The following is an 18,232-nucleotide window of genomic DNA, read 5'->3' as shown; positions in this document are numbered from 1 at the left end:
TTTCAATCCCCTAGTACATGTATGAGCTGGTTGTGACTACATTTGTGCGAACCCGTGTATTGAAATTACATGTAGTAGTATCTGAAGGGTTTTGGCTTTGATATTCTGCTTTCCAGTACAAAATCAGGGCAACGACACGCATTGATCTCCTTAAATTAAATGAGAACCCTCAAGACCGCACAATGGACAAATGGCTCAGCTGTTTCGCTTACTGTCTTGTTATTTATGATAACGCCAGCTTCGCTGTGGCCACGCTGGAGGTGTGCTGCGCCGACGATCCCATTCTACTTCACCTGGCAGGGACTGTTGAACACGCAGCTCTGGTGGCAGCACTCATCAAAGTTCACCGCGATGGTCGCGCGACAGCAGCTAGTGAGCTGGTCCGTTAAGGTAGAACATTCATCACGTCGACATGTCATTCTTTCGCGCCCCGCCAGCGCTTGAGTGGGCGTTGATATGGCGACCACGAAAGCTAGTTTGGCGGCGAAAGAAGTAAGAAATTTCATCGTGTACTTGCGGCTGTTACTTGGATTTAGTTTGACTGTTTTGGAAAACCGAGGACTGAGGGATGTGTGCTAGCTTAACAGCCTGTGCTGTTGGGTATGCAGCATCTAAGAATAATAATAATAATATCCATGCGCGTTATCCTGGACGTCATGTCTCTTGATGGTGTGACATTATAAGCACTGGCTACACGTTGAACCCATGAGCAGTGATTACAACACAACTTTCGCTGTGCTTCTACTCATATTAATGTAGCTCTGTGAAGTCCCCCATACACAAAGGTTTAAGTCTTTTGACGTTACCCGCGGTAAACGAGTCTGTAGCGTGTTCATTTCTGCCGCCTTCACCCCGCACTAAACCCGAAAGCATATAGAAAATTTGTAATCGACAGAAAAGCAGAAGCTCTCCAGCGTTTGTTGGTCCCAGCAATTTCGTGCAAAAGTACAGCTCAGCACAACGATTCATCTCTCAAGGCCCATTTTTTTCGAAATCATCATTGGTGAAGAAAAAGCTCATTTATTAGTGCTATACAACCCTAATTTCGGACTAATCTTTGTTTCATTTTTGGTGATAAAACAACTCATTTATTAGTACTTTTACCCCTCCGCAACCTTGGCGGTTGGATCATCATATTCGATTAAAGTATCCCCTGTTATTCAGGTGGGGTCTTACACGACAAAGGTGCTAAAATGACATGATAATTGTATAAGTGACTGCAGCTCAGCGTCAAACCAAGGTCCTAAATACCCACAGTAAATATCGTTTTTACAGCGATGTGCTGAAATTCCTTCGATAGATTGTTATAAATTTGTTTCAACGCGGTCTCTATTACATGATAATATTATTTTCATCGGTTGCTGTCACAATTTACTTCCAGAAGATTTTCTTCTATTATCAAAAATTGACATATTCAGGTCTGGATATATTTTGGGCCACAGCTATTCCTTACTTAAGTACACATTCAAGTCACCTTGGGAAAATTAGACGCAAGCTCTGATCAAATTTAAGTTTACTGGCACGAGGAAGATGCGGAGATACATTGCTATAGGAAGCGACACTCCTTCCAAAGTTCGGGCCACATAGACCCCGCTAAAAACATGCACTAAATAGGGCAACCACGTGTCCGCCCTTCGAATGTAAAAACGCCAGTGCCAAAGATGGCAATGACATCTCCGAAAGAGTACGCAATCCCAAAATACTATGGCGTCCAGAAACAGGAGTTTTCAGCACCACGTTCGCTTCCGGGTCAGATGGTGTTTTACAGTTTTTTAAGAGTGATGTTATACAACATATCGACTCATGATTGGAAGTGAGTACTGCGCCCGAATGAGATGGAGGGTGTGAAAAGAGACTAAGGGAGGCCTGCAGATACGAGGCCACATACCCGTCGTAAACCCGTCGTAAAGTTGTCGAGTTCCAGGTCAGCGCAGCAACGAGTTCCATATCGACCGGTAGTCTGTGAACAATTGATCACGGATGTCAATTACTGATAATCGGCTTACAGTATATAGAGGTAAAAAACAACATATCGGCTCCAGTTACCGGTATCATGATACGCACGACAAGAAGTGTAGGTTTTGGCGTGATCATATATGCAATTTACCCCGAATGTATAGATTTTAAATGAACTGTTGTATCCAGTGCTGTCTTTTTTGTAGACACAATCCAAACTAGATCACATCTGATGTGGGCTAGTAGTACCCAGTGCCCCCCCCCTTCCTCCCCGCGTCCTTCCGTTCATGGGCTCAACGTGTAGCCAGTGATATAAAATGTCACACCACCAAGAGACATGACGTCCAGGATCACACGCATGGATATTATTATTATTATTATTATTATTATTATTATTAGATGCTGCATACCCAACAGCACAGGCTGTTAGGCTAGATTTTCCAAAACAGTCAAACTACATCCAAGTAACAGCCGCAAGTACACGATGAAATTTCTTACTTCTTTCGCCGCCAAACTAGCTTTCGTGGTCGCCATATCAACGCCCACTCAAGCGCTGGCGGGGCGCGAAAGAATGACATGTCGACGTGATGAATGTTCTACCTTAACGGACCAGCTCACTAGCTGCTGTCGCGCGACCATCGCGGTGAACTTTGATGAGTGCTGCCACCAGAGCTGCGTGTTCAACAGTCCCTGCCAGGTGAAGTAGAATGGGATCGTCGGCGCAGCACACCTCCAGCGTGGCCACAGCGTAGCTGGCGTTATCATAAATAACAAGACAGTAAGCGAAACAGCTGAGCCATTTGTCCATTGTGCGGTCTTGAGGGTTCTCATTTAATTTAAGGAGATCAATGCGTGTCGTTGCCCTGATTTTGTACTGGAAAGCAGAATATCAAAGCCAAAACCCTTCAGATACTACTACATGTAATTTCAATACACGGGTTCGCACAAATGTAATCACAACCAGCTCATACATGTACTACGGGATTTGAAAGTACTATTAAAACCACACATGATGGTTTTTGTCAATTAATGATTTTTGTCGCCGAAGTTTGATCTCATTTCTTATTATTCTGATCGAATCGTCCAAAGAATTAGCCCTAAAACAGGCTCTACCTTCACCGCGGGCTTCCAGACAAAATGGCAATGCTAACTTCCTCAGCTTCGCCAACAGCATCATCGCTGCCTTCTAAATTTGTATCTCGTTCACCTGCTGAACTATGCCGTGTACGCCTCAAGCATTTAGGAAATCGTAATCGCCTGAGTAGCGGAGGCTAGTTGATCTGAGCAATTTCGGGTAAATAGACTAAAACGTTAGTTCAGCAAAACAATAATCCAACGATTCGTCTCTTGAGGTCTATTTTTTGGACTCATTTTGGCGTAAGAAATGCTCATTTGTTAGTACTTTAAACCCCCACTATTTTCGGACTAATATCTTTGTTTAAGTGACTGTAGCTCAACGTAATTGAGAGTGGAGGACAATGCAAACAAGGCTTGTAGCTGATGTGTTTGGGGTTAGTTGAGTAAGAGTCAAATAAGAAAGCAGTGCTGAAAGTAGAATATTGCAAATCCTTACGGATTCGCAATAATACCGAAGTGAGTAAATTAGTGCTAGCCAATATTGTCCAACATGTCTATCTAAACAGTAATACGTTCACTGACTACGGGTTTCAAAGCGCTGCGGCGGAGCGTAAGGTAATTTCGGTCACTTGGATGAAGACGACGGCCATTTGTGCATCACGCGGTGAGCGGCGCATTCGGAATTAGTCGATGCAAAACGATTTTAACTTGGATCACAGGTGAAGTTTTGTAACATGTTGAAATTGTGGGAGGGATCTGGGCAGCGTACATGTCTTTCGGAGGCTGGGCTACTTCTACTGGTGCAGGTTCATATTGGACAGATCATCGACCATTGGCTGACTAAATCGGAAATCTGCAATTTGCAAGATTGTGAGCCTAATCGTGTCATCCCGAATGTGGGGTCGAAGCGAGCCTGCTCTTGTCGTGCTATGCTTGCCACAAGTGCGTCAAACAACTTTGTTTGACAAGAATTGTTTTTGATGCTGAACTAACGCCCCTCAAAGTGTATTAGATGTGCGATTGGCAAGATGTACCAATGTGAGAACAGTGAAGCGCTGACGACATTCATGCGTGTAGCTGACCAGCACGGGAAAGCGGAAGGTAATCTAGAGGGGCTTGTTCATTCGCGACCACGAAATAATCAGCCGACGGTATCAAACTTAGTGGAAACCGTCCAAGAGCGGGCCTTGAGGATGGACACGTGAGGCAATGCTCCATAAGAAGAAACGACGGCGCACGTGACGTCAGCTCCGCAAGGCTCAGTAGGTGACGGGGAGAGAAGATACATGTGATGTCTTCTGGGAAGACGTTAAAGACGACGCTAGGCTCCACGTATTGGCGCGGACCTGCTCAAGCATATTTTTTTTGTACTAATCAATGTATCTGGAGAATCCTCAGCGAGTACATTGAAGTTGAGGTCGCTGCTAGCCATGAGCTATATTCTTTGTGATAGATCTATATGCTGAACGTATCGAACACATTCGTGTAATCTTGGGTGTCGAAAGGATTAATACCGAAGCGGGGGAGGCGAGACAACACTACGCTGCGTTTACGGAGACTAAGGATACTCTCAGGGCAAAGCCGAAGAAGCAGCGCTTCGAGGAACATAGCGAGGGGGGGGCTCACTGACGTCGACAGCCTAATATATTCAACTGGAGCACAAGAATGTGTTCCCGGTGAAATCCCTGCGGGACTTCCAAGCTAGAAAGCTGTGGAGAGCGGCGAACGACAGTGCAGTCGCTTCAAATTTCGCAACGGACGACGAGATGGTTATTGATCTTCTCGAAATACAACTTCCGGGTTGATTACAAACCTGAGAGGTTAAGTGTGGTGGCTGGCGCGTTTTCGGACTACCTGATTACGCTGACAAGATAGTCGACATCAATCGGATTGAGAGCGGGCTCCATGGTGGTCGTCGAATAAAGACTTCAAGAACGCGGGTGCGAGTGACAAATACGCGAACCAAATGCTGGATTATGCCCCCGCACCTCGTACACGGAACGTTAAAAGCTGGCATCACTTATGCGATAAAATCGTCTTGCTGTGCGAATCATGTACGAGTATCACGATGTTCCTTCGGCAGCGCATTCGGGACGTGAGAAGCGATGATCCCTCCTCTCGAGATAATTTCTAATGGCCCACTAGTACAAGTGCCTGAGCACGTACTAACGTGTGTTAGCCTGCTGCGTATTCGCAGCATGTTTTTGTTTGATTTCTGCTCTTGCTGTGCCTCGCGTTGTTTCTTTTGCCTTATCAGGCTTGGCTTTCACCATCGCTTTTGCTTTGACGATCCCGATTTTTCTTTGCGGCGGCCGCCATTTTATCTCAGGAGCTCGACGAGAATGTCTGATAGCTTTATCAGCAGGCCCCGAATGCGTTGTATCTTTGCGAAACGTCCGGTACGTACTGGCGTACTCTGTAGCTCATCGTATAAATACTTTCAATATTCCGATTGGGTGGTGACGTACTGTGTAGCAATCTTTACGTATTTTCAGTATTCGGATTGGGGGCAACATCGGCTCGAGAAAGTCTCGAGCATTTAAGTCACATTGGACCAGTCTATCAACCGACCGACAACCTTTCGACGTAATTTTATGGTTGTTGTCTACATCATGGAGGGTTCCTGTACACCACGACGCCCGGCCTTGAAGCGTCCATTTGGAGCCAATAGAACTGGTGCACGCCAGTTAAATTCTGGCACAGCTCGGTCAGAAGGGATTTAAAACTTTTGCAAACCCCTGAGCACGTGGTTAGAAACCGCTGATTAGCAACCGCCGTAGCAACGTGTTCCCGATCTACCAGCCATGGCGAGCGACATACTTACAAAACGATCAAAGACCCCGTCGCACGAGGTTTGTTTGCGGCGTTCGCGCAGAAGGCTTGCCGCTGTAAACCCCGCGGAGCGATCTCAGCGGGCTCCTAATCCATCGAAGAGGGACTGCAATGGGTTGTTGGCGGGTCGTGACCAGCCATTGGATTGAGTGGCGGAGAGGTTATTAGACTTCCATATTAATTGCGCCTTGCTTGTTCGAAGAGTGCAGGCGTTTAGCTTAGTGATTGTTCAGACGTTTAAATCACAAACGTGGTCGTTCCCCGGAACTTTCGTTACATACGAAAATTGATCGGTCTACTTTAAAGGCGAATATATCGATAACTCTGAATGGTGAATAAGTATTACGTTTTACGCTAGAACGGAGAGTACTGCATCACGCTGATCACGTTTAGCACGAAGGCCTTGCAGTGGACCGAAAACACAGACGGCAGGGTACCCGAAATGGCCAGACGCGCGTAAGAAACAATACCGAACAGCGGCAGTGCGGTCATACAGGTTCACCGGTATCCGCGCTAGCAATACCCGCCTTAACAGTGTCATTACGAAGACGATCGATGCGATAGCCGCTATAGAAGGTCTCAAAGGCTGTTGGGAGTACGGTAGCCGTTCGCATCGCTCAAGACGCTGCCAACACATGCGGTCCAAGCTAGAACAATTGTCACACACTTAGGCACGTTTCCTTCACCCGAAGTTCTCTTCGACGCATTTTACCGACCGCATGACCGAGTTCAATGTAGCAGTGTTACATTGGCGGCTTCGTCGTCAATATTGATGGTGATATATGCGTAAAACCCCATCGGGCTCGGAGACGATGTCGAGCGGAGCCAGTCAGCGCTCGTAGATTCAGTCGGTATTTAAGGAGCACGTACCATAGGTGCAGCACGCAGTGAAGAAGGCGACATCGGCCCTGATGGATGCGCCTTTCTTCGGCACATGGCCACCTCAAACAGCAGCGTCCGGATCATCCTTAAGCGTTTGCCGTGGATCGGGCGTATGTCTAACCGACCTGAGTCGGTGCAGAAGCCGAGGTCATCGGCTTCCATGGGGACGTTGTTAATGTCCAACACATAGTCGAAGGAAGTGTTTCCGTCAGTAGACAACACGGACGAGCCCTTCATGACAACTGACGTTGTCATCCGTAGCTTGTTTGTGCTTTCGCTTTTAGATATAGCGATATTGGTTAAATAAAGTTTATCTTCCGTCGCGGGCGTATGCGCTTACGTAGGCGCTGAAGTGGCTGTGCTCGCAGCTGTGGTCACGGAGGTGGCAGAGCCTGCTGGGCATCCTCATTTGTGAGCGTCTTCTCTGACGAGCTCATTGCGAAATGGGCTTGGGTCGTCGAACGTTTCGACGGTCTCGTCAACCCTTTGACTGGTGTGTTAAGATGTGACAGGGCCACACAGCACCTTGCGCTAGAGGCAGTTGGCTTCCGAGAGTAAACAAACTCTCAGTGAACAAAAGGTCAAGGCCCCCTTTGGCCTAAGGGGGCGAAATGACCAATTTAAGGTAAGTTGTAAACTGAATATATTTATAGGTAGGCTAAGCTTGAGTTAATATACAAACTATAGGTCACCTATAGAAAAGGTATTTCATCAACCAATGGTTGGCCTCTGACGACCCTGGTACCGTGTACCAAATATCCCGAAGTGTACTTCATGTAGCTAGGGGCACACTTGGTGATACATACCCCGTTACATCCCCCGCTTAGCTTCGGTTTATTGACCAATCAGAATGGGGAAGTGTACGTCACAAACTGTCATTTTCAAAGTTAAAATACATCGATTGGGCTGCGCGAGCGCGGCGGGGGCTCATTATACAGTTAGAGTCTCGAGCAGCGGTTGACCGCTCTTCTGCTCGGTCTTCACGTCGACCTTTAGCAAGCCCCATGGCACTGCAAAGGGCGGTACGAAAACACGCTCCAAGGCTGCTGCTGGAACGGCGCAAGCCAAGAGTACGAAGCATCGCGGCAAAATCTCCGCACTCCAGGAGGCTGCTAAGGAGGCATTGGAGGCGATCGGTTCATCTCGTGATGCGGCTGCAAGCAAGCATGCAAGCAAACGTCACAGTCCGTCACCTCTGGTCTCTCCCAACCTGGACAACCCGCGGTTCGCGGTACGTGAGCTCAATTCGAGCGGTGAGGACGAGGCCGAGTCCAGGAGCACTCTAGATACTCCTGTGGGCTCCGTGGAAGGGCACACTCCAGTGATGACGACGACAGCGTGCACTCGACGAGGAGGAGAAACCTCTAAAACATCACTCGCTCGCCGAGGGTCTTGCGCCTGCTAAGGCCACCCAAGTCACAGCCGAAGAAGCCAAGTCCATAAAAAGAGCACGGCTTCTAGTCTCCCCTTCGCGAGGAGAAGGAGACTGGGTACTCCAGCCGGAAACACTTCGGCTCCTCGGATGAAGAGTAGGAGGGGGGGGGCTTTCCAGGAGTCCCGGGAGATCATAAACGACATCGACCAGCAGGAGTACTTCCAAGCTGCCCAGCGCATGCGTGGGGGTCCGGTGGTGGCACCCGTCTATCAAGGAGCTGCCATTAACTCGGTAGATTATTGGCCTATCGAAGGCAGCTCTGGGGCTGACCTCTTTCTGGAGATCCTCGTTGCTCTTCGTGGATCTGTCGGTGGTCTCAACTTCTAAGAGCGTTTACGAATGTGCCCTGGTCCAGAAGGAGAGGTTCGTCACCGACAACTTAGAGGTGGCCCGGTGCGTGCTTCTCGTGCGGCATCGAATCCCTCTGAAGGACTTCACGACTTGTCGTGAAAGCAGCTCGAGAATCGGGGTGGTCTCTACCCTCTCTGGGGGCTACCCCTGGATTCTTCCCGAGAGCCGTCTCAACTGGAACTCGTGTGAGGACATGTTCTGGCCTGGGGTGGATTCTCTCAAGTACTCACCCTCGTAGTTACGGCAACTCCCTGCTGAACGGAACTTGACGATAGGCGCGACAGACTCATCTATCCGATACGCCACGTGTCATAGAGATCATTTGCCACCCGTGGGCCAACTCGTAGTTTAGACGCCAAGAGAGGGCGTCCGGAAGTACGTTAAGCTTCCCCAGCTTGTACTCAACGCGGATGTTGTACTCCACGAAGAAGGATAGCCACCTCGCCATTCGTTGGGAGAGGCGAGGCGAATTCGTTGCCGTCCTCATGGACGCGTGGTCTGAGTAGATCACAAATTCCTTGAGCTTAGACGATGAGCCCGAAATTTAATAAGGGAATACTTAATTGCCAGGAGGTCTTTGTCGTGGACACGGTAGTTCCGTTCGGCGGCTTTGAGCTACCTGGACGACTCGTTCATGTTCGGCCGCATCGATACACAACCGATTGCACTGTCGGAGGCTTTGGAGACGACGCTAAACGGGTTCGTCTAATCCGGCAGGGCCAGGACAGGAGCCTCTTGGGGTGCTGGCAAGTGTATCCTGGTATTCTTGCCCCAAGAGCCAGTAAGCGACCCTCCGAAAGAGATCCGACAAGGACTTAGTGAGGTTCACGTACCCTGCGCTGTACTTGTGAAGGTAGTTGGTTAAGCCCAACCACTTTCGAAGATCCTTCTGGGATTGGGGTGTCGTCCATGCTACAATGGCCTTGACTTTGTCTGGGTCAGCTCGAACGCCCACGTTGCTGACACCGCAGCCGAGAACCTTGATCTCTGGTGCCGCGAAGACGCACGTGTCGCTGTTGACGTTAAGCTTGTTCGCCCGCATCACGTCCAACACTCGACGGAGGTGCCCCAAATGCACCTCCATGGCCGTCTTGCCTCCCTCGCCACGGCTATGGACGAAGATGCCGTCGAAGTACGTTTGTACGAAGACATGCAATGTCCGGAGCAGTTACGTCACCAGGTGGTTGATGTCGCCGGGGCGTTAGGCAAGCCCTGCGCTTCTCCCAGAGCATGCACCTTGAAGTGCTCACCTCGGTGAGAGGGATGTCGTTCTCGCGGATCAGAGTTCGGATAGTATCCGGCTATGAAATCCAGCGCACTATACAGTACGGTTCCGGCCATGTTGTTTCAACAACACATCCTTTTGTGAGATTTATGTCTGGGTAGGCACCGCTGCGTTGTTCAGCTTGTTATAGGCGTGAACCAGACGCCACTTCCCGTTCAGCTTCCGAGCGCGGAAAGTTGGCGTCGAGTGCTGAGACTTTAACCTCCGCACCCTGCCTGCCTTCGCTTTCGCAGCGAAGAAAACATCGATGACCTCGTACCGGTCGCGTAGAGGATGCCATCGTCACGTGACACAGTACTTTGTGCCAGGCACGAGATTGATCTCATGCCGTTCGTTTAGATCCGGCGGGAGTTGGGTCGGTGGGTGCCACGCCCGCGTACTCCGTCACCAAATGCTACACTGGATCCTGGGGGCCTTAAAGATGTCGGAACAAAAGTGTGTCGGACGCTGCTTACTCAGCGCTTCTAAGACATCCTCTCCCAAGACAGAGTAGGAGTCAAACTCCTCCCGAGTGATCATCTTGGCAATCTCCTCAGCCTTGTAGTTGGAAAGCCTCGGCCGTCATTTCCTCGAGGTTCAGTACCCCGCCGCCACTGGCAACGGTTCCAGTGGACGCCAGATACCTTCACGGATAATCCGGTCTCACCGTCAAAGATGTGATAACACTCTTTCACCGGCCGTGTCGAAAGAGTCCGGGCCCTGGCCTTCGAGTCGATCAGAACGAGGTTCCGATCCGACTTTTGGTGTCGGTGATGGCGTCGTCGACGGCGACCGTGACGTGGAACTTCGTTACCCACGGCTGGGAATGTCGTGGTGCCGACGTCCGAGGCACTCGAGGTCTCGTGTGGTACTATGTAACCCACACAGGAAGCGCATCTCGCGTCTTCCTATTCAGAGAATATCTGGGCGACCACGTGTGATACTATGCTAACCACACAAGAAGCTAGAGTAATGCCCTCCTCTTCGGTTAAGATCTGGGCGACCGTAGGTTGAGCTCTGTTACCCATCTTGGACACGCTATTATCAGCGTTCGTGGCAGCTGCGGCTATCTACAGATCTATGTTATCCGCTTAGCCAGCGCTTCTTAGCGCCGCCACCACCAAAGCTTCCTCCGAGCCGTCTTATACGTCGACGACTCCCAAGCATCTACGAAATGCTTCGTCTCCCTGGCATCCTGTGCGGGCGTCTCGCGTCCTAGCAGAGGTGAAGACTTGACTCATTAATGCTTCGTCGGACATTGCAGCTAGCACCAATTTTGTTTTCTCGCCAGACGATCCAGGAATCAAGAGTTCCAAGCTGGGGCCATGCTCAGCATCAAATCATAGGTTCCATGTCGAGACGCGTAAACTGCTCTTGGCTGTCGAAGTTTTCGTACTTGACAGCCAGATCAACTGGATGATGGAAATGGCTATATTCTTCTTTAAGGGCGACTTGAATCAGGTGCTTGACTGCACCCGGAACAGCTGAGTGCGCGCCGTGTCCACGCGAAGGCCGTCCATAAACACAGTCGTCTTGACGTGTTCGTTGCGTCGGTTTCCCACTAGGGACACCGTGAACTCCCGTATATCATGAACATACTCGTGCAGCTCGCGCATTCCTTGCTTGCATGAGAGAAAGCGCGAACCCTGTTGGTACTCGTAGTTCGCCGGCAGGAACGCGGCTCGGGGCCGTTAGCACAGCTGGGCCCAGGATGTGAAATATCCAGGCGGTGTCGCCTCCCGCGTGTACGCGCAACGCTTCGCACGACAACAAAGGTTGGATTTTGCCGCGCGAGCGAGAAATTTCTCCGGAAGGCCTTTGTTTCGCTAATGAAATCCTCTCCTCACCTGCTGATGTACCGGGTTCCTCGCCTTCCAGGTTCCTTCTAACCTGCGGTGAATCGAGACAAGTGACGTCTTCGGCTATACAGCCTCCTTTGACTATACAGTCCGGGTCGACCATACAGTCACCCACGGCTATACAGCCCCCCTTGACTTTACAGTCCGGGTCGACTATACAGTCACCTCCGGGTATACAGCCACCCTTGACTATACAGCCCGGGTCGACAATACAGTCACCCACGGGTATACGGCCTGCTTTGACAATACAATCCATGTCGTCTATACAGCCATCCACGTATACACGCCCCCCGGGGTGCAGCCCATCCAGGTCAGACGATCTGTACACTAGCGAGAATATACGACGAAACGACCGACGCGATAATACGAAGTCTACCAAGGTCCAAATTCCGATGAATCCTGATATATCTACAAGCATGCCTTCGACTTCGGGTACAAGTCAAGCAAATCCAGACAAGCTACACTCGGCTAACAGAGATGGCACAGGAAACATACTTCGGATCGAAAGAACCCCACGTCGCCGTGTAGTCTCAAGTAAAACCGCGGACCAAATGCATGAGAATGCGCGGGACCTGAATCGAGAAGTTCAATCGGCTACGCTCGGGAAGGCCATGGCCAGCTTCGGCATAAAGCTACCAGCGCCTGATACAACGCAAGAAGGCGCTGATGGACCTGTATACGTGCTTAATAAGCCATTGCAACGCTCTCTGTCGGAGCTCGCACGCCGTTCAGCTTTACTGCTACCGGCGTTCGTGGAGCTGGTTCGGGGACAAACGGAGCGGGATTACCGTCCGAACAAGAATTTGGTTCCAGCGGTTCTTTGCGAACTGTGCAGAGAATATAAGCACTTGGCGCAGATGCAGAAGATTGCTCAAGAAGGTGTCGAAGTCCAGCTAAAAGAAACACCACCTCGGCAGTCAGTTCGCCCAGTGAATCATGGCTCGGCTCGGGGCAGAATTAATATCTTGCGCAAGAATATCAGGAAAGAGCAAGATGCTGGGAGGTGCCTGGTCCTCGACATGGATCTTCTGAAGCAGTGGCCAGAGATAATCATTAGCCTCTTCGGCGTTGTGGACAAGGGAAGCGAGGACAACACGGTTTCCGGGACGTACGATCCACGATCTGTCATATCCTGAAGGAACCTCGATCAACGATTGCACCGATCAAGACAGCATTACCAAACCCGACTACATCCACTGCGACGCGGTAGCACGGGAGATCCAGAAAGCAAAGCAAGAATTCCCCGATGTACCAATCTATGTGATGGCGGGCGACGTCGCTACAGCCTTCCGGAATATTAGCATTCACAGCAACAGCGTCTACCTGTTTGCCGGGATGATCGAGGAAGAGAACGCCCTGGTGATCGAGCTTTCCGCGCCTTTCGGATGGACAGGCTCTCCTGGATTCTATGAGATTTTCGGCGGAGCGATTTCCCACGTTCATGGCTGCCATACCAACGCAGCTTCTCCGGCCGGTTTCTTCAATTATCACTGGGTGGATGACCACATTAACGTAGCTGCAGACATAAGAACGACCTGTTCCGACATAGACCGCTCCCTCCGTTACGCAATGGTGGCCATTCTGGGCGCTGACGCCATCAACATCGAGAAGGTCACTGATTGGAAGACACGCCAGCGCGTTCTCGGATTGGAGCTCGACTCAGTCGATGGAGTGGTCGCACTATTGGTTTCCAAGATCCATAAGGCACGCAGGATTGTCGCTTCAGCTTACCACTCCCCGACGCTGACTAGAAAAGCGTATCGGTCGTTAATGGGCAGCTTACGTCATGTGGCGACTTGCATTCGGGCCACACGACCGTTCCTTCAGCGTCTCCGCCACCGTGAGGCACAACTCCATCGTTTTCAGGGCGTCTCCGTGACAGACGCAATGCGAGAAGACCTGCTCTGGTGGTGGCTTATTCTGCACAGCCCTCAGCTAAACGGTGTATCTCCGGAATACTTCAACGCTCTCCCACCCCCGGATGTTGTGGTCGAAATGGACGCGTCGGATGTCGGGCTGTGTGCGCTTGACGTATGGGCGAGGACTGCGCTCACCTACGCATTTACCCCATCCGAGCTATCGCTGATAGCGGAATTCAAAATGGGAGCGGCCAACGGCTTTGACATCAACTTCCGCGAGCTCCTCTCGTGTGCCTTCGCGGTGCACGCATGGGGAAAACGATGGTCCGCGAACAGCCCCATCGGCAACAGACCGCGGCACGTGCACTTCCGTATCGACAATTCATCCGCTGTCGCATGGCAAAACAAGCTGGCCTCACGCAACCCCAGGGCTCAAGTGATGATCCGCCTGCTTAGCTGGTGGGAAGCATCATATCGGCTTCGGTTTTCAGCGTCTCACGTCGCTGGAACAGATAATACGCGCGCTGATGCCGGCTCCCGTATTCCAGCTTACCCATCGTTTGCAGCTGCGTTTGCTTCGCTAACACATGGGGGGTCGCAGGTGGCCCCGAAGACGGACATTCAAGGCCTAGCCAGTATCTGGCAGCATATCTCCGCGCGCACTCCGTTGCCGACTCCACGTTTGATCAATACAATCGAGCCTTCAACAAGTGGAAAAGGTGGACTTCGCGACGAGGACTTTCTCCCTGGCTTCATGGCATGACTCTCACTGACATGGTGAAGCACATATCGGATTTTAGTTTGGCTTTGGATCCGGCGGTCCCATCCGTAGCGCCTCCATCATGGCGGTGCTCCATGGCGTTCGCCATTTCTTCGCCGCCTCCGGATGTGAGTTCCCGATTGAACACCCGCACATCCGCATGCTTCTCAAAGGAATTGGCCGTCTCGACACGCCCCGACGCCGCAAGGCACCCGTGTCAATCCACCTCTTAGAAGCATGCTTTCGAGGCCTGGCCATGGACCATCCCCGTGGCCAAGCCCTGTGTGCCTGGCATTCTTCTTCTTCTGAGACGATCAGAGATTGTAGCCATCCAAGGTGGATCCTTCAAGTGGTTCGCTCTACGAGCGCAAGACATCGTGGTTGTGGATACCGCTGGGCAGCCGACTCAGTGTCCGTCACAGGCTCAGGCTGTTTGGATTCGCCTGATCGGGTCCAAGACCAATCAAGGTGGGGCTCCAACGACTAGGATGCTATCTCGCTCTGGTCATCAGTTTCTGTGCCCCGTGTTCGGAGCCCTCATCCTCCATCAAGCAAGGAGGAATCTCCCTGCAAACATCCCAGCCGCCGTGTACATCTCACGCTCGGGACAACCAGCCTGCGTATCGACCGAAGATGTGTCCGAAGCCATCAAAGGCGCTGCCGCTCGCACTGGCGAAGACCCCCGCCGGTTCAGCTCTCATTCTCTACGCGCCGGGGGAGCCACGCACATGTACCGATCTGGCACGGATGCACTTACAATCCAGTTCCACGGCCGCTGGGTTTCCGACGCGTACAAGACCTACACCAGGCTCTGCAAGGAGTCCGTCACCACGCTTTCAGCGAACATGGTGGCAGGCCCACCGGGGGATTCGACGCTACATTAGTGGAGCCACTATGCATGACCACTTAAGGGGGCACCGCTCTCCTCGTCCCTTTTCGGATCGAGCTGATGGTCATTGCATAAGCTCTCATTAATGTATTTGCTCGTTTGACCCCCAAGGATTGTGGAAAGGTGTATTCCATAGGGCGAAGCAAGGGAATTGTGTTTTCCACACCAGTTTTTTAGTACCGATATACCGAAACGGTACCGGTATACACTGCTCGTGGCGAGCTCTCTCACTTCGTATTTGGAAGAACAAGCAGCAAGCAGTCAAGAAATACCCGCCTCTCCTCGTCCCTTTTCGGATCGAGCTGATGGTCATTGCATAAGCTCTCATTAATGTATTTGTTCGTTCGACCCCCAAGGATTGTGGAAACAGTCGTTTTGAAAGCAAACAATATTTAAAAACGTGTATCAGGGTTGATCACTGTCAATACGACAAATATCGTACTCTTTTCTTAGCTTGCAGTTCTTAAATGCATATTACTGCTGTTAAAAATGCCTTTAAATTCAGAGATTCCCAGTGTGAAATTCGATATTTGTCGTCAACTGTCGTTCTGTATGACCAAATTAATGCGTCGTCAAACAAGCGGCTACATGTCTAATTATCACTTAGGGAGATGTAAACCTTGTTATTCAAGCCCCGCTAGCCCCTCCACTAACTTCCGCGTGTGGCGTGGGAGAAGCTGTAGAAACTGAGATAGACACTCGTGTACCTCAGATCAGCGTATCTGAAATATTTCGCTTTCCATCGCTTTTTCTGAATCCATTGCTTGAACTGTAGATTCTGCAGGCTGGTGATCGTTTGTGCTGTATTCAGATCAGGATTTTTGTTAGCCACCGCACAAAGTGCACGTGCGAGATCCAGATCATTATCGAAATGCTTTGATAGCTCCGCTATAATAGCGTACTCGTCTTGATTCATCTTCTTGCGTTGCAACTTGTTAAAGTATGAGACCCATGTACCAAATGCGGGATCCGATAAAGCGTTGTCGCCTTTCCCGCTTAGCCTCAACAGCTTAAAAGCCTCGTGTGCTGGCATTCCTTCGCGCAACCACAGTGCAGACGCCACTTGTGCTGCCGTGGCTTTAAGATTCCCTGTTATCGAGCTGTGGGTAACCATCTTCTTCAGTGTTTCATCGTCGTAATATTTCGTCATCACCGACGACATCACGTTGTCTGCTTCCTCCTTGTGCATACTTTTTACGTAGGTGAACCAAGTTACCAGTATCGGGTTTTCAAAAAAATTAATGCCATCTTTGTCTAGGGAGAGATGGGTGAAGACATCTTCTGCAGTTTTCTTTTGACTCAGCCAATTGCCTTTGATCAAGCGGACCATTGGACCCAACGTAAACTTTAAAGTGTCGTCATTCTTCCCAGCGAAAAACATCTTCAGTATCTCTGCATCGCTAAAACGTATTTCCAATTTTCGGTACAGCACTTCGGTCGGGTTTTCGCTAATTTTTTTCACGTACAAGAACCATGAAACTAGGCCTGGGCTCTTCAGTGTGTCGATACTCTGGTCAATGTCTAGACGAAGCATCTTAAAAACGTCATCGCTCGTTTTACCTTTCTCCTTCCAGATTTTAAACTGCGTCGATTCCAACTTCACAGCCATGGATACCAAATCGGAGTCGGACTTCGCCCTAACTAGCATTTTAGGTAGTTCTTCTTCGCCGTGCCTCTTCGCCAACTTGAGTACCAAAAACTCATACGGATCCAGTGTATGGTGCTTAGTCGCGTAGGAGATAAAGGTTTGTAGAGCTGGGTGCTTCAAGAGCCCGAGCTCCTTGTCGGCAGGTACAAGTGAAATCTTCAAGACGTCATCTTCCGCTTTTCCTGTGGTCAGCCATTTCTTTATCTGCGCAAACTCCAAACCTTTAGCAATATCTCTCGTACTGGCCGTAGTGCTGGCTGCCATCAGCCTTTTATGTAGTGCGTCTTCTTCGTACTGCTTTGCCAGTTTGAGCAGCAAGAAATCGTACGGATCCTCCTTGAGCTTGGTCTTCACGAACGAGATCCAGGTGGGCAGCAATGGGTTTGCCAAAACATCAACATCTTCAACATTTAGCTTCAGGAGGTTGTAGATATCTCCCGCCGTTTTCTTTTGAGTAACCCAGTTATCGAACTGGATGGCTTTAACCGTCGTAGCAGCATGCGATGCGCCTGGGCTTTGTGCTTCTACCAGTAGCTTGGTCAGGGCATCATCGCCATTCTGAGCGGTCAGTGCTGTGCGAAATGCCTCCTCGTTCAGCTCAGGTCTTTTATTGTTGATGGTGGTCACAGATTGAGCCAGCGCGGTGTCTGTACGTTTCGACTCCATTGCTCCGACACCGAGCTTCGCTATGCCGTCTTCAGTAGCTTTTTGGCTGTCAAGGTTGGTTACAGAGTTGACCGATGTACTCTCAATACGTTTCGCCTCCCGCCGACGCTCCGACACCGAGGTTCGCTACGCTGTCTTCGGTGCCTTTCTGGTTGTTGAAAGCCAATTTATTCTTCACCCTGCTTGCGAATTTTTCCAGCTTTGTAGTCCCAGACGTGATTATACCTTTAAGCTTCTCTGCGCCAGGCACCTTGATGTCAACTCTCTCTTCTGAAGTGTCGTACTCATCATCCTTTGCTGACCATGTCTGCATCCGATTAATGTCAGCGTTAACAGCGCCATTCGAAGTTTCGTTTGAGAGGACGCTCCTGTTGGACACCGTAGTTGACACTGGACCACCACCGACAGGTTCCAGAAGGACAAGAATCGATAGCAGTACGAAGCAGTTGAGAAACGTCCTTAGACTGGTCTTATTCATTGCCTTGGAGAGAAGAAATTTTGAAATGACAGGCTTATAGGTGGGATCTTTCGAGGCTTCTGAGGCGAGACCTTGACCACACGAGTAAAATACCGGTACTGCAAGCATGTCGTGTAAAAAAGTAGCTTGTTCACGTGATATCAGACTCAGCAGCCTCGTCCTAACAGCAGCACCAGCCCCCTCGAAGTATTAAACCCACATTGTGAGCTAAAAAAACATATGATGTCATGGATGTTTACAAACACTGCATGCAAACGGAAGGAATGGGTCGCAAGC

General features: G+C 50.3%; 3 protein-coding genes across 3 annotated transcripts; 1 reads left to right on the top strand and 2 right to left on the bottom strand.

Annotated features, from left to right (window-relative positions):
* Positions 1 to 284: 284 nt before the first annotated feature.
* PITG_22736 (cys-rich secreted peptide protein, putative) lies at positions 285 to 506 on the bottom strand (the record flags this gene model as incomplete). The annotated part of the gene is made up of 1 exon (XM_002905885.1): positions 285 to 506. The coding sequence occupies one exon, from the start codon at positions 504 to 506 to the stop codon at positions 285 to 287; it is 222 nt and encodes a 73-aa protein (XP_002905931.1).
* Positions 507 to 2,440: 1,934 nt separating this feature from the next.
* Positions 2,441 to 2,662, top strand: PITG_22735 (cys-rich secreted peptide protein, putative; the record flags this gene model as incomplete). The annotated part of the gene is made up of 1 exon (XM_002905884.1): positions 2,441 to 2,662. The coding sequence occupies one exon, from the start codon at positions 2,441 to 2,443 to the stop codon at positions 2,660 to 2,662; it is 222 nt and encodes a 73-aa protein (XP_002905930.1).
* Positions 2,663 to 15,813: 13,151 nt separating this feature from the next.
* Positions 15,814 to 17,769, bottom strand: PITG_04276 (RXLR effector family protein, putative; the record flags this gene model as incomplete). Its single annotated transcript, XM_002905883.1, has 5 exons — positions 15,814 to 15,841; positions 16,067 to 16,354; positions 16,631 to 17,524; positions 17,568 to 17,715; positions 17,763 to 17,769. The coding sequence occupies 5 exons, from the start codon at positions 17,767 to 17,769 to the stop codon at positions 15,814 to 15,816; spliced, it is 1,365 nt and encodes a 454-aa protein (XP_002905929.1).
* Positions 17,770 to 18,232: the final 463 nt, after the last annotated feature.

The sequence above is a fragment of the Phytophthora infestans genome, genomic scaffold, assembly GCF_000142945.1.
Source record: "Phytophthora infestans T30-4 supercont1.5 genomic scaffold, whole genome shotgun sequence".
Taxonomy (NCBI): domain Eukaryota; phylum Oomycota; class Peronosporomycetes; order Peronosporales; family Peronosporaceae; genus Phytophthora; species Phytophthora infestans.
Note: the sequence above shows the minus strand (reverse complement) of the source record. Positions and strands in the feature narration are given on the sequence as shown.